This window comes from Ptychodera flava, chromosome 15 (assembly GCF_041260155.1).
Source record: "Ptychodera flava strain L36383 chromosome 15, AS_Pfla_20210202, whole genome shotgun sequence".
NCBI classification, from domain to species: domain Eukaryota; kingdom Metazoa; phylum Hemichordata; class Enteropneusta; family Ptychoderidae; genus Ptychodera; species Ptychodera flava.
In genome coordinates this window covers 12,249,742-12,273,398 of record NC_091942.1, presented here as the reverse complement: position 1 = coordinate 12,273,398, position 23,657 = coordinate 12,249,742, and the positions used below count along the sequence as shown (strand labels likewise).

Here is a 23,657-nt window from a genome sequence, read left to right as displayed (position 1 = left end):
ATGAAGTCTCGCGATCATTCCTGCGAGATTATCTTGTTACACGAGAGCTGAGCTATGTCCAGGGCCCTCTCAGTCAGCTTTTTCCATTGGATGTCGGACGATTGTTTACTCACGAAAATGCTTCGTTACTATGTATTTAATGCATCGTCTTTCCTTTAATTGTGTGAGACTCATTTTGTTTATATTGATTATGATTAAAGAGGAGTTTTTTGAACTTGAAATATCGTTTTTATCAGCCACATGCTTTCTCTGATTTGTGATGTCAGTTTCCCCATATAGCCAATCAACTACCCCGTTATTGACAATCGTGGAGCGAAAATCGCTGTCGGTTTCAGTAAGATGTCGTCATTCCACGAGTGGTCAGGAACTATTTTAGGATGTGTGCTTATTAAGTTGTTAGCGAACTTAAGAAATCGGGTATAGAGAAAGTGAAACAAAGGAGAAACTCTTGACAATATGTTTGCGTGCAAGTCACGTGATCACATAGGCGCTTGAAAATGGCGGACATCAAAATTCAACATGGAGGCTAAAAATAGAAGTGCCGAAATCCCGCTATCCCGTGAATGAGTGAGGTCAGATTCTCCAGCATCCGGTAGATGAACTTCTTTCCTTGCCGTTTGTGCACAAATTTTGGCATTGCAAAATGAAGCGTGGACGCGGAAGGCCGCCGAAAAATCCCATTGTGCCTCTTGGATTCGGTCCTGGTGCAAAACGCAAGAAAACACTGCGTGATGCGGGCAGCGCATCGAGTTCACGCTCTAGCACACCGGTAAGTAATATCTCGACACCCCCAAGGAGCCGTAAACCCCGGGAACCACGGTTTGGCACCCGCCAGGCCGCCCAGAAGAGCAAAAAACTGATCGCGCAGGTGATCGGATGCGAAGATGAGGTCGCATATAATGATGGCAGTTTTGAGAATGAAACCCTTCAGAATCTGGATAATAACAGTGAATCTGAATACAGCTTGGCAAGTTCCGACGATGAAAGTGTATATTCAGAGAGTAGTTTTCAAAGTTACAGCACTATTGGCAGTACACCAAGCAGGAGGAAATCGAGAGTTCATAGAACCAGATCACCGCCATTTTTCCACGAGGAAAGGGAAATTCCCACGTTGGAACTACCATGTTCGTCCGACGATCTTTTGATAGACAGAACCTTACTGCTGCCTGTTGTCAGTGTATATGAAACTCTGAGACATTTCAGGCATCAGTTGAGATTAACTACATTCAGGTTAGAGGATTTCTGCGCCGCTCTTCAGAGCCAAGAACAGTGTGCTTTGCTCGCTGAAACACACATTGCTTTGCTCAAAGCTTTGCTTAGAGAGGAAGATGCTAATAGTACTACATTCGGGCCACATGACATCAAAGACAGCATCAATGTACAGTTGTATTTTCTGGATGGGATGACCTGGCCCGAACTTGTACGATGCTATGTGGAAAGTGACCCTGAATTTCGTCACGTTATTCCAGCGGTAGAGAATGAAAACTATCCGTATGGAAGTGTCAGTGATAAAGTCAAAGTGCTCCAGTTTTTGACTGACCAGTTCCTCAGTGCAAATGTCGTGAGGGAGGAAATAATCAATGAGGGTGCCATTACATATGATGATCATTGCCGAAACTGCCACAAGTTGGGGGATTTACTCTGCTGTGAGACTTGCTCAGCCGTCTACCATTTGGAATGTGTCAATCCGCCGTTGGAGGAAGTACCTGAAGAAGATTGGAACTGTGAAGTGTGCCGGGAAAACCAAGTTTCTGGAGTCACTGACTGTGTTTCTGAAGTTGAGAAAAGTGGTCTGTTGATAAGACATGAACCAATCGGATATGATCGACATGGCCAGAAATATTGGTACTTATGCAGACGAATTATTGTGTAAGTGGATTAATTACTGTACTGTTATTTGTTATGAATTATATGTAATTCACTTGAGTGGTAGCACAAACCACAGTTTCTCCAGCACATAATTTATTAACCCATCGTCTAAACTTTTTCCTGCCAGATTCATCTGTCACTTTTGGGTCAACTTGGTCAGAACCAATATAGTAAGCAATGAACATGTCCCTCAAAAGAAGTTGTAAAAGACATGACCATTATGATGGCCTCTAAAAAACAAGCATGATTTTTTGCTGATACTGAGACAAATAGCCTGGCAATTTTTAATAAAAGGATACCTTGCCCTTATACTGGATATCCTGATAATTTACTAAAATGAAATGACTTGAAATGGGTCAACAAAGCGTTACAGCTTACATTATCCTAAAATATATTGAAGGTCTTCTTAGTTGTCTCCTTGTCAGTAATAGTGCATGCAGTGTCATCTTCTCAAGTTGACAAGATCAGTCAAGTATTATGTACTTCTTGAAGTTCTATTTCAATTGCTGGAAGAAGATGGCTTGGGTCTATGGACAAAATTTGCTGCAAAGAGCTCAATATTTACATTATGGTTATGATTTGAACTGCTTGACCATCTTGTGTTGCTTCTTATAATCTTGACTGTACAGTTAACAAGATTCTCCACCTGAGGATACAAATAGCTTTTCTTCTATTTTAGAATTTGGTAACAGTATGCATAACATTGATAATGGATTCCATTGCACAATTTCTTACAAGCAGTTTTATTCCTGGTCAGAAAAGGGAACAATATCTTTTAGTTTTTCCCTTACATTTTCTGTCCTTATAAAAATGTACATCACATGCTACAAAAATCATTGTAATGACGGAGTTACATAATATTAAGGTTATCTTGAAAATACCTCACAGAATGCATGAGGATATTAGCACAGTGTATCGCCCAGTGTGAAGCGGAAGCTGATTGTAGCATTTACATGTATATCCAAGTGCATCCTTTGTGGTATTTTTTTAGCAAATTATATTATTATACATCTGACATTCATGACTTGAGCAACAAATCATGAGCTGAGTTGTGATTTTTGTTGTGCAATATCAGCAGTTTTTCGTGGGCTTTATAATAAGCCTGAAACATTATCCTTGATGCATTTCTTATAGCCTGTGCAACTACATGTACAGAGCAAGAGACCCAATTGTCCAATATATCCCTTTAAACCGTCCAATAGTGTACGTGCTGAGACCCTGTAGAATGCCTAGCACTTGAGGCACCTGGAAACAGTCAATGGAACATGCGTTCTATACGGCTTATTTAGCACATGCAAAAATCTAAATTGTTCTTGATAGTCCATCTATAATAATGTATGGTATAAGTTGTTGACTTTGTCTGCACTCGTTTTAACAACATGAAGGGAAATGGCACAGCCTAGTCCATCATCTCTGGCTGTATGTTTAAAACAAGCAAAATCAAGGAATTTAAACTTTACATATTTTTGAAGAAAATGACAGAGAAAGTTAGTCAGAGGCAGTTCACTTATGTTGGCGGCAATTCTGAAATATACATCAAACGTGCTATCACGTACCGTTATTTTTGACATCTCTTAAGTTATATATATACTGCTTGAGCAAAGGGCTGTTCGTCAAGAAAGTTGATAAAATGCTGATCTTACATGTTAATTCCTTTATTTTGGTACTGATCCCATCCCTCCTTCCACCAGAGGTAACTCCTTGTTGCATAATTTCTCTTGATACCCACTTTACCTCTGAGAGAGCATACCCCTTGTTCTGTCAGGCAGTGTTATTTTCACATTAGATGAGTCAGTGAAAAGTGGTATTAAACGAAAAACCTAAGTATTTTTACCTGCTTTGCATGATATGTTATAGCAGGTTTAGTCAGTAAAAATCACGTATAGTGTCTCTGTTTTCAGGAGCCTTCAGATGTAAAATTTGTCGTTAAAATGTAATGTATGGAACATGTTATACCTCACTGGTTTGAAGTAATTTGATCTGATAGTGACATATGAATTTTGCAGGATACTGGTTAAATTGCTTTGTCAAATGGAAGTGGCTCCTGTTAGAAAGTCACATTTTGCAATAGCTGATCACATTTTGTATAAGTCAAAGTCATTTGTACAGATGAATTTTGTCACAAAGGTTGAAATTATGTACTTAAAATACAATGTAACGTGTATGTATACATTTAACAGCAGAATTGGACCATTCTCTGTGTTCTTTGTAAAATTTATCATAAATTGATCTGGAGTCAAATTGATCTGACTGCTCCGTCAGACGCCTGCGCATACATCATTCCCAGGCACCTTCAATATGCCTTTGTAAGAATGTCAAGAAGTCTGATTTCATTTCGTTTTCCTTTCTTCCTACTACAGCGAGGGAGAAGACAACGTGTGGTATTACAGTTCCAAACTACAGATGGAAGAACTAATGAAGAGTTTGGATGCCAAAGATTGGGAGGCTGACCTGTGTAGAGCCCTGACCGACCAGATGCCGGAGATAGTTGAGCACATGAACAAAACTGAGCATTTAACCAATCAAGCACGAGGAAATGTCAGGTCTGCTCTAGATGCTGCAAATGGTGAGGAGAATACTTTGACAATCCATGATTAGTCAGTCCATCACTACACACAGGAGGGCTCCCCATGGTTCAAAATTTGACAACCCTGCTATTTGTACAGACACTTTCATTGATAGTCAATATACTACTTTCAAAAATCAATGTTTCTATTAGTGTGTTTGGTGTAAGTAGTGTACTTCAGTACCGTGCACATTCCTTCTATTGAATAATGTAAAGCACATGCATTGTGAACTCAAGTCTTGCCTGAACTGTAATCATTAGATAAATATTGCCTCTCACAGTTGCTCAGTTAAAAAATTATCAAGTTCTGTTCATTCACATTTACAGACTGTTCGTCCTGTATCTACAGAACAACCACAAACAGGATTTTATTTTGTTGACAGTTGTGGATCTGTTGTGATCTGATTTATTTCTTTGAACTAAATTTCCGCCATCAAGAAAAATATATTTTATTGCATGATAGTCTCTGAATACGCCAGGAAACGAAAATATCTTTAGGTGTATTAAAATGGATGTTCAACATGTGCCAGTACTAGCATTGTGTCTCTTTGAGTTTTCACTTTGTACCAAGTAACAAACTTGTCTGAGTAAAAACAATTTTGTGTGTGTCTCACTGTCTCCCGTAGTGACAATCACAGCTTTGGTGATACTTGCAAAGTTGTGAAGGTTCAAACTATAAATAGTTTTGATAAATAAAAAATAAATATTTTGTAATAGCACCCTTAGGCATTGGTGCATTCCTAGAATATGCATGATAATAATGCTAAGTTTAATGCAGTACAGTGCAGTGTGTTACATAGATAATAAAGCATTGTCATTCTATACTCTGAAAGTTTCTAGTGGATTGGAAATTTGGTATTTTTGCACTCACACTGATTGACTTTTCTGAATGCAAATCCCTATAACTCGTCAATTGTTCTGCAAAACAGGCAATATCATTGTACAAAATAACATAGCACTTTGCAAAAATTGTAGTAAAGATATTGTAACAACTTTTTTTTTGGTTCCTGTAGAAAAAATACAGAAAGAGAGGACTGAGAGAGAAGAGCGGAAAAAAGCAGAGGAGGCCAGGAAGAAAGAGGAAGAAGAGAAACGACGGAAAGAAGAAGCTGAAGCCAAGGAGAAGGCAGCATTTTTGGAAGCTAGCGAACAATCATCCAAGACAGCCGACACTGATAATACAGAGATGGGCAAAGAGTCATCAGAAGACAAAACCTCTGTGGATCAGGAAGCGACAAAGAGTTCTGTGGATACTTCCAGCAAGAAAGATGAGACTACTGATGAAGAAAAAGTTGAGGAAAAGCCCAACAAGGAAGCCGGCAATGGTGAAAGCGAAACAGATACAAAGGTCGTGAGTGTCCAGTCACTTAAACCTGGTGTTACCAAACGGATCCTGGATATGCAAGACGCAGAGGATGCCGGCGAAACGAAGAAATCTGATGGGGATGCGTCAGTGAAGAACACAGCGACAACAAAGACTGTGGTGTTTCTGAACAAAGATGGCACCAAACTGACGTACGCGATATCTGCCGGTGTCAATACAAAGACCACTACCACTGCTGCATCCGGGGACAGTGCAATCACTGTGTCTTCCTCCGCTGAATCGAAAACCAGCGTAAACACTGACAGTAAGGATCAGGACAAGAAAGTTGATGAAAGTGGAGATGCCAAGAATGAAGAGCAAAGTAATAAAACAGACGACAAGACGAAAAGTTCGCCGCCGACCACTGGTATAATGACGAGGTCTCGAAACCCAAATTACAAGCCACCTCCACCGAAGACGACATCGTTCATCACGTACACGTCATCCAAATCAACAAAAACTACAGCAGCAATTACAATGGCAAGTGGAAAGACTGTGACGACAACGTCAGGTAACAACGATACCATCCTCGTGATCAATGCCCAGGGGGAAATCACCAGGGTCAACACAACCAAGAACGCCGATGGCACACTGACTATCAATGCAAAAAATGCCGAACTGTTTGCAAAGAATCAACAAGTCTTCAAGCTAGGAATGGAAGGCAATTACAAACTTTATAAGAATTTCTACACGACGAATACGCTGGGTCTAAACAAACCGCAGCATAACGAAGACCGAGACAAGCGCCGACACCTGTCGCACAAGTTCAGTCTGACCCAGCTTAGTGAGTTCAAGTGGAGCGGAACCGTATATGGGTCCAGAGTGTTGACGATCTCAACGCTTCGACTCAGCATCACACAGCTGGAGAGTAACATAGCCGCTCCGTTCCTCCACTCCAACTGGGTCGTGCATCGCAACAACTGGGTCAAAGCGGTACACATGTGCAGCACTCCGAGGGAGTTTGCCCTGGCCTTAGCCATTCTGGAATCGGCTCTCAAGCCGGTCATTTTCAACCACGTGTGGAACGAAAACCTTGGGCACACCAGGATGCAGCGGTTGACAGTCATGGATCGAGAAGAGAAGAAGAAAGCGGAGAAGAAGGGTCGAGATGATGACACTGAAATTGATAGAAGTCACTGGGTTAGATACACTTTCCCACTGAGACATCAGGTAGGTAGTCACCAAACCCACCAGATTTTGGTACACTTTTTTGACAACATAGGAATTTTTTGAGATATCCTTGAGAGAGCCCCACACAAATACATGTATTGATAATATGTTGCATTGTTTTACATATAAGTAACAGACAACACTGTTGAATCAGTAGCACATCAAAATGTTGTAGAGGGCACACCTGAATCTTCTCTGTGCACATACATTATCCTAAGCACAATTCAAATCACCTCAAATAAAGTGCAAGGCATCAACAGTCTTCAACCTACCTGCCTTATCTCCCCATCATTGCAAAAAAATTACTTGCAATACAATTGTTTAGGGTAACCATTCTCTTTTTCAAGCCCATGTGCAAGACAGGTGATGTCTTTTGATAGGCTGAATTTGTGTGATTGCTCTCGCAATTGATGTTAACCACATCACTGTAGGCTTATGAGCAGGCCTAAGCATTAACAATGTCCATTATCAGTTGACTAGTATGTAAAGCATAAAAGTTTAAGAACCCTTAATTCAGAAAATGATTTTGCAACATTTTAAAAAACATGACTAATTACACACATTGGTCAGTGTGCCCTTTATCAAAGATTTATTTCTGGAAATTTTTCTGTCAATTTGAGGAATTGTTGAAATTGTCTATGTCTACCCTATGTCTTAACATGTAAGCCAAAAAATATGCTTGTGTCATTCGCGACATGTTTGCGAGCTGGCGCATTATATTGGCTGATAGGGCACACTCTAATGTGTAATAATGACCAGTATATTTTGTTAAGGTTCAAATGTTACATGCAAAATGTTCACCTTATTGTCAGCAAATACTGATATTGTTCAGGGAATGTGTGTATGGATCAGCATCTTTCCCTGTTTTGATCAAATAGTCAACAGTCTTCAATAAAAAAAAAACATGCTTTCCCTGCTTGTGTCAACGTTTAGGTATGGAAACAGAAGGGTGAAGAATATCGGTATTTGAGCGGTGATGGTTGGAGATGGTTGAGTTCAGTTCGTAGGAAAAGACAGCTACCAGCACCAAGCCCTGCTAAGATAGCACTGGACAGAAGCATAGCGAAAGCAAATCAACCAAAGTATCAAAATGGTAAGTTTTGGAAAATCAGAATTGTTTGACTTCTAGGTTTGACTAATCGATAACATTGTTACTTTTCCATGAGACATAGATAAATTGTACAAATATTCCAAATAATATTACATGACAATTTTTTTTCCCGGTCTCTCCACAGTGTTTGAAATGTTTGGAAATATCAGTAGCAAGGTGTCGGAAGATAGCAAGGATAAGATCGTGAAAAAGGAAGAGCCTATTGAAAGCGATGGCAAGTGCGAAAAAGAATCTTCTGATGAGCCAGTGAAAAAGAAAGTGAAATTAGATGAGGAGAAAGAGGATGTTCCGGACAAAGTGCCCGCAGAGGGAGAGGAAAATGAAAAAAGTGAGCCTCCGGACATCAAAAAGGAAAAGAAAGAACCTAAAGTGGAAACTCCGGAACCGGGAAATAAAGGGAAGACAATCATTGTCAGGCAGGAAGATATGGACGATGGCGTTATCATGGTCAGTAAAGGGCTAACAGAGCACACTGTGTACAGAAAGATAGGGAGGAGACCTCGTCTGGACGGGTTCCTCGACAGACGAGTGAAACAGCACGCACTGGAACAGAAGGAGTATGAAGAGAAGAAGAAGAAATATCTGAATTACACCAAGGCGTTGGACGAAAAGAAGAGGATTGAGGAGCAAATAAATATTGAGAAGATGAAGAGAGAAGGTGGGGATGTCGCCAAAACCGACGGCAAGGATGTGAAAGGTGTGACGACTGCCCCGGATGGGAAGACAGCACCTGAGGTGAGCGGAATCAAACAAGAAACTGCAACAGCGGTCTCAAAGCCGGCACCTGCCGACAAAAGTGGACAGAAGGAGATGCCAGGAGTGGTCGTCAATGGAGAGAAAGAGAAAGAGACTGCAGGTGAAACAAAGACATTTACACGGTGTTATTCTCCATTGTGCGGGCAGCAGAGTAAACCTTACAGATGCTATTCAGTTCTGTGCAATAGCAAACAGTGTGACCAAAAGACAGGCCAGTTACCCAGGCAGACAGCCAACAACAAACACAACGATTCGGTGTCGACAATTACGAACTCTAGTGCTGTGAAGACTTCGAGTAACTCTCACAATTCATGCAGTGTGTCTGCCCCGAGTTGTACTAGTAATACCATTCCAGTAGACGCGTCTACAACCAGTCATAGCAACCTCTCAAATAACGTCACATCGTCTGCTATGCCATCACAGCCGTCGGCGTCTCCGGCAGAAACACCTACTCAGACTTTGACTTCTCAGGTTCCCGAAAGCAACGCAGCGTCAGCTGCTGCTACGACGACAGTCCAATCCAACAACAGACCACCTTCGGTTGCAAACACACTGCCCAAAGCGTCCGCTTCCATGACTTCTGGATCAGCAGTTACTTTGAGTATTCCATCCACGACGAGCCAGTCGTCTTCACTGTCCATTCCAAAACCCAATTTGAATATACTGATTCCCCAGAACTCTCCAAAGGTTACCTCATCAGTCACTGTTACGAGCAGCGGCCCTACAGTGATAAGCGGACTTAACGTAGGCCTCGGTAACAAAGCTATCGTTACCTCCCCTGCATGCGCTGCTGTAGGCTCCACTCCATTTACCAATGCACTCACCTTTACAACCACCAAAACAGTCATGAGAACAGTTCCCTCAGTGGCATCATCTACTATAACGTCAACTCCAAATAAGGTGTTGACCTCTCCAAATAAGGTGTTGACCTCACCTGTGGTTATCAGTGGTCAGGGCACTGCAGCAACCAAATTAGTCATCGCAACGAGCATAACAACTATGACGCCAAGCAAGGTGACAACAACGTGTACGAACACTGCTGCTGTTAGTGGTGTGACTACCAACACGCTTAGCTCTCTGATGAAGTCCATAAGTACAACAATGGTGCCCGTGGAGGCACCGAAGGAACTGTCCACAAAAAAGACAACTTACTTAGCCAAGTTTTCTCGCTCCCGTAAGGCTACCAAGAAACTTGCCAAACCACTGCCTACATGCTGCAAATATGCAACCAAGGGTAAGCTCAAGAGTATCTTTATCTTGCGTCCTGAAGAGTTGAGGAAAATCTGCCGGAAAGGAGGTCGCTTTGAGGTGCCAACCTTCAACTACAACGCGAAAACCACGGGCATGAATTGGCACTATCCAGCGCCAAGGCCAAGATTCCAAACTGCCTGGAGATACAGGGTTCAGACGTTACGTTCGCTGTCAGCAGCAGGGTTATTATTACGCATCTTATGGGCCAGTCTTCGCTGGGACGACATGGCCATCAAACCAGCATTCGGCGGAACCACCACCGTCACCACGGATGAAGAAATCACCACCACAGAGATAATCAAGAAAAGAGACGTACCTCCCGATCACCTCCGATCAGAGTACATGGTGAGGAAAATCATTTGTCCAGTTGGCGGACCAAGCAAAGATGGTAAGCTTTTACATGTAAATTGTTTGTGTATGATGAAGCCAGCAGCATTTTAGAAAATATTGAAATAACAGAAACTCGTAAAGTTGAGAGTTACTCTGTCATCTCCAAATTTTGTTTGACTTCTACAAACATATGTGGGACTGACAGGATTAAAGGCATTAAGGATGAAAGGCATTAAGGTGTAGAATGCAGCTTGAGGACAGATATCTTGTCTCTCAAACTTATACAATACTTTTTTAGTCTACCACTTGTGAGGACTCATTAAGAAGCTCATGGAATAAGTAACATTTTCACCAGCTTATTTTGGCAGAAATTGAAATTGCCATTTTGAATATCAAATATTGATAAATTAAAGGTTATTTGTTTCTCTGGTACCAAATTTGCACAATGACCCCTGATTTTAATTTTTGACTTTGAAAGAGAATGGTCGAAAATTTCCTTTGGGAAAGTTTGAGCTTTCAAGGCGTGTACTCCTAAGGGAAGTTTTAACTGTTCTCTTACATACGAATTGTCATCTACTATTGTACAGGCAATGTAAATGTGTAAACCCTGTTCATTATTAGGCCTGTATCATGAAATTTAAACACATCTCTCTCTCTAATCTATACAGAAGAATACAAACCACAGCGCAAGGGCTTGCGATCAAGCTCAAGAACACCCAAAAACCTTGTTGAGAGAAAACCTAAAGGACCTCAAGTGATTGAAACCTGGACACCAGAAGAGGACTTGGAACTCTGGGAAATCAGACAGTTTTGGGAAAAGTGAGTAATCACATTGTAATCTACTGTATGTCAGTTTATCATGAAATTATACCCTACGTCAAGGAATGTAAAAGTAATGTCTTCTGGTCTAACAATGAACATGTTTGGTTCCATTTCAGAATGGAGAAGCAACAGCAGGTGGCCAAGGAGAAGATTGCCAAACAAGAAGCTGATAAGAAAGTGCAAGAAGTCAAAGATCAGTTTGAGATGCAGCTCAAACTTCAAAGACAAGCAATGCAACAGGTAAATCTTTTTTGAGTGATTGATGATCGTAAAGAAGTAAAATCCATTCATTCAGTGAAAAAAGAATCCATTTCTACCGAATAGATATAATGAATCAAAATTTTAATGACAAAAACATACGATCAACATATGCTGATTGGATAAGCTGATGAAGTCCTTCAAAGATGATTTATCAGCTGTCTTAAAACTTGCCGCCATACATCACTGTCATAATGATAATACTGAAATTTGAGACTAAATGTTAAAAAACTGAATAAGTATCTTACAGTGATTGGAAAGGCAGCACGCCCTGCGCCATATCCACATTGAACTGAAAAATGCCTCATTGAAATTTGCTTTGTTGGCGCCCCTGAGTGCATTGTATTAAGTTCGAGTACAAAATTTTAGAAGTCACTGTAAGTTTGTGCACCTTCATAAGCTTTTGAATTTAATGCAGAAAAAGCTATCAATAAATCCCCCGTCACGTTTGTCTTGATAAACAGAAGCGTTTACAACAGCAAGACCAACCCAAGGGCACCGGTACAAGTGTGTCAACTTCAGTGTCGTCCAGCACTCCGGTGTACACAACCGTTCTCACCCAGGCTAAGTACACCCTGACCACCACCAAGGTGACCACAACACCGACCATGACCGTGACTACCATTGGGGTTACCTTGGCAACGTCAGCGCTACCAAGCACTGCTATCACCACGGCTACCAGTGGGACTGCAACAGCCACAATTCGAACTATACCGGCAAAGACAAAGATTGTACACCCACAAGTGCAAGCCAAAGTTGTCACGATGTCTTTGACCGGTGAGTTTTATGTGTGCTTGGTTTCGTTGATTGTGTCTGAAAAGTTTTGCAACAAGCACAATATATTGGCACTCATTTATGAAAAGTATGTTACGGAAGGGCAAGTGGCTGTAACTTTATGTTTTTACACTATTTTTTGTTTTGTATATCAATTGCAAGTTCTTGTTCTATCCCTCAAAGCATGTTGAAACAACTAGTCAACACAGCATGTATATGGCTCATTACGTTATTGTACTGTAACTGTTTACATGTTGAATTCTAGTCCACTCCAGAATTCACTTATCGACAATGGCAATGCAGCCTACACATGCACAGGCTGAGTTGACAATCTGAATACTGTGTATCTCAGCATGCTTTGGGGAGTAGAACGAGAAATTTTTATTGATATTGTAAAAGTAGATGTGGTGAAAAATGCCATTTAAAAGGTACAGTTATCAGCTGTAATGAGTACAGTTACATATACCTGTTGATAGTGACTCAGGCCAAAAGAAAAAAGATATGTGTTTGGTAATCAGATCTAAACTACTAGTATTTACAACCCGCAACTTTTTTTTTATTTTCAAAAGTCAAACATGATTTTGCCAAATTTTGCTATTTATTGATGGGTCACACACATCATAATAAATAGAAGAAATGAAAAAGTTCCCAACTAAGCTACCCTATTTCTTGAAGGCATGTGAACAGAAGAGCACAATATTCCAGGCAATGTGCAGCATCTAGAAAGATTACATCTAATTCGTAGACTGTCATTATTTACAACTTAAGGAGTCTGAAATCAGGGCTTTTGAGTTGCTGATTGGCTGTTTGGAAATAATTCAATGGAAACAATGAGTTTCAGCCAACCGATTGGCTGAAAGCTTCCAAGACGTTGCACAGTAGCCACAAAATTTTTATTGCCTCATTGTCACGCACTATTTATCTACTTGAACAGAGTTCATAATTGTTTCAGCAAATCACAAGTACGTCGGAAAAACAATCTTCTCTTTCAAACATTCCATAAAGTCACAGATTTGCAATGAATTTGTACATTCACTGTTGCACACGGTCTAATGAACAATTTTATCCTTGGAATCAGGCACCACTCCAGCTCTTCCAAAACTGAGTACAGCGTCATCAAACATTTCTGTTGTGACAACCAAACAGTTTCCAGCGTACCAAACCAAGTCCATCATAGTGACGGCTGGCGCAACACCGACTACATCTACGGTTACTGCGACTGTCACTGGGACCACAGTACTTGCAGCTGGCAAAACTGGACAGACCCTCCCGACCGGAACTTTCGTGCTCCGGCAGCCAGTAGCCATCCGCACGCCCAGTGGACAAATACAAGTACTCCAACCCGGCCAAATCATACAGACGACAACAGGGCAGGCGCATCTCATCCGGGGTCAAGGCCAGGCTGCACAAGGTCAAGTTCAGGGTCAGCGGCTGATTGCCCCTAGCCAAATACAAGTCAGAGGTCAGACACACGTGATAAGAGCCGCATCGCCCGCTTCTGCAACTGTGGGCGGTACAACGACAGTGCAGCGGTTGATACTGCAAACCCCTGTTGCTGCCGCTGGGTCTGTCACTGCTACTACTCCCGCTACCACTCTGGGTAAGTTGTATTGGTTCTTGTCGTCATGGATACTCAGTCTTTCATGTCAGCAAACCATATTTCGTGTAACATTGATTCACATGATTTTTTTCACTTCAGTATTTCTCCACATAAATGAGTATTCTTGTCGACTGTTCCTAATTGACTGACTAATCGATCTGTGGTTCAGTGAGGCAGTTCAATAAAGTACAGTTCAAATATAAAAAAAAAACTTTACAGCTTGTGTATTGTAGCAGGAAAATTTAACCCATGTTAAATACAGAGGGTTACCAGACATATTGTTGAGCAAATTTTTATGTATTGCAATGACAAATTCCAAACTATTTCTCAGATAGTCAGTAATTGATACAGTCTTTCCAGTCATATGTATTATGAGCTGTTTCTTCGAAGTAGGGAGTATATTATCAGTTATGAATCCCACCATATTTACTTAATTCTGAGACTGTAAAGTGATGTATATTATTCATTTGAATCAGTAACAACAAATCTGTGTTTAATCGCTGTGAATTTTCAGTAGCCGCAGTTCCTCAGCCCACAACTCAACTGACGCAGCCAACTACGGTTACAGTATCAACAACGCAAGCCCAGGCACTGCAGCAAAAACTGCTAGCCCTGCAACAGCAGCAACTCCAGCAGCAACAACAACAACAACAGCAACAGCAGCAACAACAACAGCAGCAGCAGCAAGAACAGCAGATCAAACAGCAGCAGTTGCAGCAGCAACTGCAGCAGTTACAGAGCATCCAGGGTAAAGACAAGCAGCTTCAGTCGCAGTTCCAGCAACAGATCCTGCAGAAGCAGGCCCAGATCAAACAGGCAGCAGCCATTGAAACCATGAGAATCAAGCAAAAGTCAATGACCCCAGAAGAGAAAGCTGAACAGCACAGGTACGCTGTGAGCAAAGATCTTTTAACAGTAAAGCAACATGGTGAATTGTCCATCAGTGTCTTCTTATAGGAAATATTGAGAGAATTTTCAAAGCTTGGCTGAATTTATCTGCATGAAATGCCACAGCGTGGTTTTGAAGAAATTTCATAGAACTCTCTGTCTATTGAAAATGCAAATGAAAGAAAGGAATAAGAAAACACACAAACCGTAAATTGCAGAAAGGTCAGGGGATCAGTTGTGCCATTGCAGATGAGAAATCACCGCAAACACAAGCAGGGCCTCCCTTGATTTCTGTTATATAGCAGTCTTTAAGATGCCTGATGTGTTTTCTGTACAAGTATCATAATCATGTAATCAATAGGCTGAAGAGCACTTTTTCAGCAGCTCATATCCGTTGCACAATTGACCCTGTGACCTTCCATGTAAACCTGTGACAACACGCAGAAGTGGCAATTTGTAATCTCTTGAGAAGATTGCACAATTTTGAACCATCTCAGTAAAATTGCCTTTTTACTGTCTTTGTACATTTTCCTAACCCCTGTGGTATGTCTTGATAATTATATTACAATATTATATTGTATACATTGTATTACAACACAGTCAAGTAAAAAACTATGAAAGGATAATCCATTTCTCGTTTGATATCCTGAAAAAAAATTACATTCTGGACTGTAGGGAAAGATCTTCCAGGTATGAGAGGAAGATGTATCCAAGCTTAATGTATCTTGTTTGGGAATATTTCAGCTGCGAGTTCATTGAGTATTGGTGCAATATCCTACATATAAGGTAAATGTCGCTTGTAAGGCCCTGGCATGAAAAGAATGAGTGACAGACAGTAATACTTTTCTTTACTGTGTTGTGAAAAACATCATGTAGCTTCTGTAAAATGTATAAATGCTTCGTCTTGTTTCCTCCAGGATGGTGATCTGCAACCAGGTGATGAAATCTCTGCTGGACAAAGTGGAAAAGGAGGAGAGACAGAGCTTGAAGAGGAAGAAGCTGCAAGAAAACAAAGAAGAGAAGCGGAGCAGAGTCGCCGCCAATAAACTGAGCGGTCTGCTGTACAAACACAAGGAAGTACTGAAGAAGGATATCATGAAAAAGAGGGAAGTTCTGGAGAAAAATCTCATGGTACAAGTCCAGGTTTGTATCACTCATACCCAGTGATTTTGTCTTCTCAGTGATGCCTCTAGTTGGCTTTCACTGAGTGAGCCCCAACCTGTACCCCTGAAAAGGCGTTTTATTGTCAATGGAGAAGTATTCCTCTCATACAACAGCAACGGCGAAAATGAAAAGAAATGTGTATACAATCGTTGTTGATGAAGTTGCATATGTGATTGTCAGAATTTGGAAGTTTCACGATCTATAGAATGTGCTGAAAAATTGTTCATGAAGATTCTGCAATAATGTGCAGTTGATTTGGGACGCATGTTACAATGACTTTGCTGAACATATTTGTCTAATGATAACCAGTATACAGCCACTGTTCAGAGTGAAGCCATTGCTCACAATAGTGCGTATTAACCAGCACATATAGAAATATCATTGTGGAGTTTGTTCATTAGATGCACATTTTTGTAGTTGAACTGTATGCACACAACTCCTATCCCACAAAATGAAGCATCCCCCACATATACACACATGGTGAATACATTAGCATACCATGCCAGGATCAGGCACTGGATTGAATTTTGACGGATGTGACCTTGACCTTGCTCTTTAGCTAGATTTCTATTGCTGTCTTCGTACTGCATTTTTACCAATATTGTCCCATGTTCGTTTCAGGAGGAGTTGAAACAGGAACAGAAAGCCGCTAAAAAGCGGAAGAAGAGTGAGACAGGAAGTGCTGCAGCGCAGACCACCCCAACACCTGTTACCAAGGCAACAACGGTGACCACCGGCAATGCCGAGGACACGGTCAGTGCACCGAAACAGAAGAAGAAGAAAGCTGAAGAGAAGTTGTACTGCATCTGTAAGACTCCGTATGACGCCACTAAGTGAGTGTTCTCTGATGAAACCATCCAGTGATTGTAATTAACATAGATGACCATTGATTTCCCTTGCTTTATGAAAATCTCATCCTTGATGGTGAACTTCAGTGACCATTTCACAAAATCATAGCAGTATAGTATTTGGATTATTTATGGTTTCTTGGAATACAAGTTCATGTCGAAATAGCTTCAGTGGTTTATTGCAAGACTACAAGTAAATGAGTTACAAATGTTAGAAAGATTGTTTTTGACCTCCAGGAAAGAGCTGACATTTCCTCAACATAGCTATCAAGTTCAGCATCCAGGTAGCTTAAAGCACAAGTACAAGGATGGACTGAAAACTGCCAAAATCTTCATGACAAATCACTGATCGATAAGTTAAGCAACAGCTTCTAAAGAAACCTTGTGGCGCTAAGTCTTGAGTTTGTCTTTTTACAGATTCTACATCGGCTGTGACCTGTGTAACAACTGGTACCACGGTACCTGTGTGAACATCACCGACGAGGAGGCAGACAAGCTCAGCGAGTATGTGTGCAACGAGTGTAAATCACAACAACAGGAAAGAGATGAGGAGTTGTACTGCATTTGTAGAAAACCATACGACGAATCACAGTGAGTCGCTGTTCTCTACCTTTTTAATAGCAAATTTATTTGAATTTCTCATTCATATGACATGGCAAACATACAGCACTTATGCCTTGAGTAAATTCGTTAATTCATATACTGCGTAATGGATAAGCAAATTATGAATAAAGACTCATGTTTACCTTTTAACGTGATTTTCCTCTCATCTTGAACTGTTTTCCTACGAAATGCCATTTATCAGTCACCCAGCTTTGATATTTTTTACCCATTTGACAGAGTATACTGACAACTCCAGCGTTCTCCCCAGGATTTTTTACAAGAGGGTGAAGACGTGGTGTGAAGCACCACGTGCAACCGCATAAGCGGTCGCGGGGAGAGGTCAGGAAGGGGGTGTCCCCCCTCCTGCCATTGGAGCTTTTGAAAAACAGAGATTAAAATGGTGTTATTTGGTGGCACTTGGGGAGTATTTTTTTCAGATTTTTTTCGTATAAAAAAACTCAAAGGAAAAGAAATCTGAGACAGTGTTCCACAACTTTTATTCCAGTTCACTGATTTCAATGAAGATTACATTTTTTGAAAACGAAAACATAGCGACAGACATACATTTATTCATCGATGTCAAAATTATCACCATAGCACTCACATGTTCTCATCCTCCGGCCGAGCCTAAAAATAGGTCGTTTTGCTTTGGGAAGGAATACACAAGCGAAATTCTAACCTATAAAAACTTCAGTGTACTCTGCTGTCCTTGGTTCGGCTCAAGCTCCTTGGCATGTTTAGTCAGCTAAGTTGGTTACCTAATGCCATAGGGACCGTGGATAACGATACGTTACGGCCTGAGCCATGCAAATATGGCTGCCATTGATGCACATGATCTCGGATGACATCACAAACTCGCGAGATTTGCAAGATCGATGAGAATTACGTTTGCAGCCTGCAGGATCGACGATCATGCTTGCATTTTGCTCGTAAATCACTGTCAACTTTTTTTCCTGTACATTTTATTGTTTTATTTTTCAAAAAAAAATAAATCTTTTTCATTTCTGGCAAGGGGGCGCTCGGAATTTACAAGAGGGCGCCACGCCCCTGTTACCTTATTCAGGGAGAACACTGCAACTCTGCCGTTCTGTGGACACCACCATTGAACATTACTAGCTACTAGCTAGGAGTTTGGCTCTCTGAAAGATGTGTAACTTCTGTAGAGTGATTGAATGTGTATTAAACTACGGTGCCAAAATATTGTCAGGGGAATCATGAACAATCAGTTTAATGTGCTATGCTGACAAGAGTACATGAGTACACTACACTGCACAAAAGCCAAATTTACTAGCTACTGATTTACTAAATTCTCTCTTTTGCCTCGAGAAAATTTCCCTTTTTCGATGCACCAGTATAGGGCTTTTTCAAAGAAACTTATAGAAATTTGTAGTGTGTACAGAAAGGTTGTGAGATACAAGGCATATATTGGTAGAAAACTGCAATGTCAGAGGGAGATAAGGCCCAACGTATATTCACTGTGTTTTTTCTTTCTCTAAAGTTTCTACATTGGATGTGATCGCTGCCAAGACTGGTTTCACGGTCGCTGTGTGGGTATTACACCAGCTGAAGCTGAAACCATCGAGAAGTACATCTGTCCAAATTGTCAGTCTGCCAGATCACAACAAAGTGTCACCAGAGACCTCAGTGGAAGGGATTACGAGCAGCTTAGACGTCTGCTCAGACAGATGCAGGTAAAGTCTGACTTCCGAGACTTTGTCAAGTAAAATTGACCAACCTTTGCTACTTCAATCTTATAGGTGTGTCTACCTCAGTTTGTTTATATTTTCAGATCTTTTACGTCACTTCACTCCTCAGGGACTTTGCCTTTCATATTTCAATAGTAAAGTAATCTGGATAGTTTAAAGCATCGCATATACTGGAGAGGTCAGGGTTCAAAGGGCAACATGCCTGTTTTCAAAGAGTATAACCCAGGGAGCTTCAAACCATACTCATGTACTCATGTGGTTCTCTTTTCACAGAGCCATAAGATGGCATGGCCTTTCCTAGAACCAGTGAATGAACTGGAGGCACCTGATTATTATCAAGTTATCAAAGAACCAATGGGTAAGACTATATAAGACGAAGTACTCTGTGTTGTAATATCATCTACAGTACACATCATATATATATTTTCAGACAGTCTTTTTCAAATTCTGTCGAAAAATATTGAAATTCGTTGACTTTTTGTGAAAATGATGGTTAGATTTAAAATTATCAAGCATAGGTAGGTCCTCTGTAAGGGCAATAGCTGTAGCTTTTGATGAATTTTCACTATTTTGTTAGTCCCCACGGACACCGTCCGGGGGGACTTATAGGTTTGGTCATGTCCGTGCGTGCGTGCGTGCGTGCGTGCATCCGTGCGTGCGTGCGTGCGTGCGTGCGTGCGTCCGTCCGTTCACGCAGATATCTCAGAGATGCCTGGAGCGATTTCATTCAAACTTGGTACAAGGATTACTTCATATGTCATACAGATGCACGTCGATTTGTTTTGTGATACGATCCAATATGGCTGCCAGGCGGCCATTTTATTACGATTTTTTCATGTACAGAGCCATAACTCAGGCATGTTTCAACTGATTTTATTTAAAGTTGGTACAAGGACATTGACCAATGTCATAGATATGCACGTCAATTTTTTTTGTGATACGATCCAATATGGCTGCCGTGCGGCCATTTTGTACGATTTTTTCATGTACAGAGCCATTACTCAGGCATGTTTCAACAGATTTTATTCAAAGTTGGTACAAGGACATTGACCAATGTCATAGCTATACACATCAATTTGTTTTGTGATACGATCCAATATGGCTGCTGTGCGGCCATTTTGTTACGATTTTTTCATGTACAGAGCCATAACTCAGGCATAACTCAACCGATTTTATTCAAACTTGATACAAGGACATTGACCTATGTCATGCACATGCACATTGATTTGTTTTGTGATACGATCCAATATGGCCGCCGTATGGCCATTTTATTACATTTTTTCATGTCCAGAACCATAACTCAGACATGTATCAAGCGAATTTATTCAAAGTTGGTACAAGGAGATTGACCAATGTCATACATATGCACATTAATTTGTTTTGTGATACAATCCAATATGGCTGCTGTGCTGCCATTTTGTTATGATTTTTCATGTACAAGCCATAACTCAGGCATATCTCAACCAATTTAATCAAATTTGCTACAAGGACATTGACCTATGTCATACATATGCACATTTATTTGTTTTGTGATACGATCCAATATGGCCACCGTGTGGCCATTTTATTACGATTTTTTCATGTCCTGAACTACAACTCAGACATGTATCAAGCGAATTTATTCAAAAGTATTTTTATCACAGACCTAATGAAGAGGACTCTATCCTCTCTGAGGACCTGTAATCAAAGTACCCATTAACAAGTGGGGACTGTGTCATCAACGATGACTTGTTTTTTATGTCTTTTGCAAGTTCTTGTTCTGTCCCGAAAGTATGTTGAAACATCAACTATTTAGCTTGTCAGTGCAGTGTCTATATGTGTAGAATTGGCTGTCATTGTTTACATTTCAATTCTAGTCCACACCAGAATTAACTTTTCTGGTCTACACATTTAAAGGCTGAATAGTTTGAATCTCAACATATTTTGCGGAGTAGAGCAAGAAATCGTTTACAACATCAAAAACATATTAGTGAAAAAAATCATCACAAGTTGCAGGGACTGGCCCTTTAACCCTTTCACCACCATGGTTGTCCCAAAGCCATTGTTTCTATGGTAAAGTTGGACCTGTATACAGGGAACTGGGGGTGAAAGGGTTAAAACACACATCATAGAAGACAAGCTGCTTTTCAAAGCCATGTTTTGTCAGTCAGATTATGCATGTCTGTACATACCTGGGTATATTTTTTCTATTGATACAATGACAATCTGTGAAGGAGCACATTTCTGTGATCTGCTCTCCAAATCTTCATTGTAATTACCAAATGTACCAGTTTCCATGGATGTGTATTAATGCGACATTTCTGTTCCCCAGATTTATCGACTTTGGAAGACAACGTCAAGGCCAAGGAGTACACCAAACTTGGAGAGTTCATCAGCGACGTCACCAAGATCTTCGATAATTGCCGGTTCTACAATCCATCGGATTCTCCCTTCTTTCAGTGTGCCGACGTTCTAGAAAAATTCTTCGTTCAGAAAATTAAATCCATCAAACAGAGTATGAGCCAATGAGAGTGTATCACTCGAGAAATAACGTTGACTGATTCGTTTTAATCTTTTAATTAGGTAACGTAGGTTTCTATTAAAAAATTAATGAAATAATTTAGACATAGATAGTCAGCAGAAAAAAAAAGATTGTGATAATGAAATCTATTTTCTAATTGAATAAAAAGGACGTTACTATTGGATAATTGGATGAAAACTTGCAAAGAAAACCCAACCCAGACTTCAAAGCAATGATGACATGTGTCGTGGTTTGATCTGATATTATTTATATGAAAAAAAGGGTTGTTATGAACTTTGACCCCTTGTACAGTAGTCATATTCCATAGGATATTTTCAGTGTGAATGTCACGTGCTTTTTAGAAACCAACGTGTGTAACGATGGTGAGGCGTATACGGAGTTAGGGAAATCTACATAACTTTGCAAAAAAATCCTTACATTTCGGTAAACCACTCATAGCGCTTTTTAATTTTCTATCTGTACATAATGATTCACCCTCCAAGATGTTTTACCATAACGACGAAAGATCATGAACTCAGCTTAGCTTTACAATCAGTTTCCTGTGGGATGTTTTCACATCGCAAAGTCACAAGACTGTATTCGACTCTTGTTTACAAACATGCAGAGCAGTCACTCTTTGACAAACACTTAAAAAAAAACCCCACAAGCCTAGTTCAGTTTTTTTTCCTTCTCCTGTATTTATTGTCCTTGTCTGTAGCGGCTTCTTTTCTATGTGAATTTTCAACTGACTTTCATCGTCTTTTGTTTTACTGTGAGTATTTACTCATTAATAAAGCAGTCATTTCAACAGATTTTGACATTGTGTGTGACTTTGATGAGCGAAAGAGGAGGTTGTTAGATAGGTCACCTGTAATTGCTTGTGTTTAACCTGCTGTGTTTGGTGGCTGTCTTTGTGAATAGATATAAATAAAAAAATATAAAAAAATATTTTGGTGGCATTGCCACTGGAACTACAGGTTCGTGTACCACCAGTACTATGCTAGCCATGGGGGTATCCACAAATTTGAATTAAAATTTTTAAAGGACACTACTGAAAGGTTAGGGAAGTGCTTTTTAGCCCTGCTGTCAGAGATGCGGAGCTTCCTTATAGGTGGATGTGTAGTGTTGTCATGCGTCTGTCAACTTTTTACATTCCAAGCTTCTTCAAAACAGCTTGTGTGATTCGTTTAATATGTGGAGTACACATCGTCAGAGATGACCTTAATCAGATTTGTTCAAATTATGATGAAACGTGCAAATTTGTATTTTTGAAGCTGATTTTGCTATTGTGGGGAAGATCTGCGGAATGGCCGATCTAACAGCTTTAATATTTGGTATGCAGGTCCCTAGACATGATCTTATTTAGATTTGTTCAAATTATGGTGAAATATCAAAATTTATATTTTTAAGGCAATTTTTAGCTCATATTTGGTATGTATATAAATACCAAAAAGAGCTTATATGGTGAGTTGGTGGCGTCTGTATGTATGTATGTTCGTTCAGATGTATATCCATCCCACGCAAAGCTCCCAAACCACCACACCTACCATCTTAGTATTTGGTTTCAGGTAGACCCTGGGGTTGAGATGTGACGTTGTTCAAATGAACATGTCAGTGTCAAAATATGCAAATGAGGTCAGAAAAAGGGGAACTCCTTCGAATAAGCAGGAGTGGTGGCAGTAACTGAAACAGCCTACACATCGGAGTCAGAGCTCCTATGATCTCTAAACTACTTGTATGCAGTGTACCTATTACTGAGTGGTGGCAGTAACTGAAACAGCTTATGAGTCATTTCCTGTCATTCCTGTCATGTTGTACTAAAATTATGTGAACTCAACAATTTTGTATTTTGGGGCAAGTTTTGCCATTTTTTGTCAAAATTTTTTCTCGTAAACTACTGTGGTTTTGATATGTGGTAGACATGTTCTTAGGGATGATCTTAATATATGTTCAAATTATCATTGAAATCTTCTATTGTATATTTTTGGTAAGGCCATCCTGAAACGAGTTATCAAGGATTTCCACCTCCATCAACATGTGTCACCAGTAGTTATTCTCTACAAAACACAGTAGAGCTG

General features: G+C 40.4%; 1 protein-coding gene across 2 annotated transcripts; it reads left to right on the top strand.

The window, feature by feature from the left end:
- The first annotated feature begins 92 nt into the window (after window positions 1–92).
- Window positions 93–22,391, top strand: LOC139151172 (nucleosome-remodeling factor subunit BPTF-like). Of its 2 annotated transcripts, none has more exons than XM_070723766.1 (16): window positions 93–1,869; window positions 4,230–4,435; window positions 5,449–6,968; window positions 7,902–8,061; window positions 8,204–10,474; window positions 11,085–11,235; window positions 11,355–11,478; window positions 11,961–12,273; window positions 13,349–13,870; window positions 14,385–14,757; window positions 15,676–15,889; window positions 16,544–16,755; window positions 17,188–17,361; window positions 18,872–19,064; window positions 19,353–19,437; window positions 21,391–22,391. In XM_070723766.1, the coding sequence occupies exons 1-16, from the start codon at window positions 644–646 to the stop codon at window positions 21,585–21,587; spliced, it is 7,941 nt and encodes a 2,646-aa protein (XP_070579867.1). In that variant the 5' UTR covers window positions 93–643; the 3' UTR covers window positions 21,588–22,391. The 2 variants fall into 2 exon arrangements, with proteins under 2 accessions (XP_070579867.1, XP_070579866.1); XM_070723765.1 differs by having other exon boundaries at window positions 15,676–15,901.
- The last annotated feature ends 1,266 nt before the right edge of the window (window positions 22,392–23,657 follow it).

Excerpts from the sequence above, each read along its gene's own strand:
- LOC139151172 (XM_070723765.1), top strand. The coding sequence starts at position 644 with ATGAAGCGTGGACGCGGAAGGCCGCCGAAAAATCCCATTGTGCCTCTT. Across the intron at positions 4,436-5,448 it reads TGCTCTAGATGCTGCAAATG|AAAAAATACAGAAAGAGAGG; the intron begins GTGAGGAGAATA and ends TGGTTCCTGTAG. Across the intron at positions 10,475-11,084 it reads TGGCGGACCAAGCAAAGATG|AAGAATACAAACCACAGCGC; the intron begins GTAAGCTTTTAC and ends TAATCTATACAG.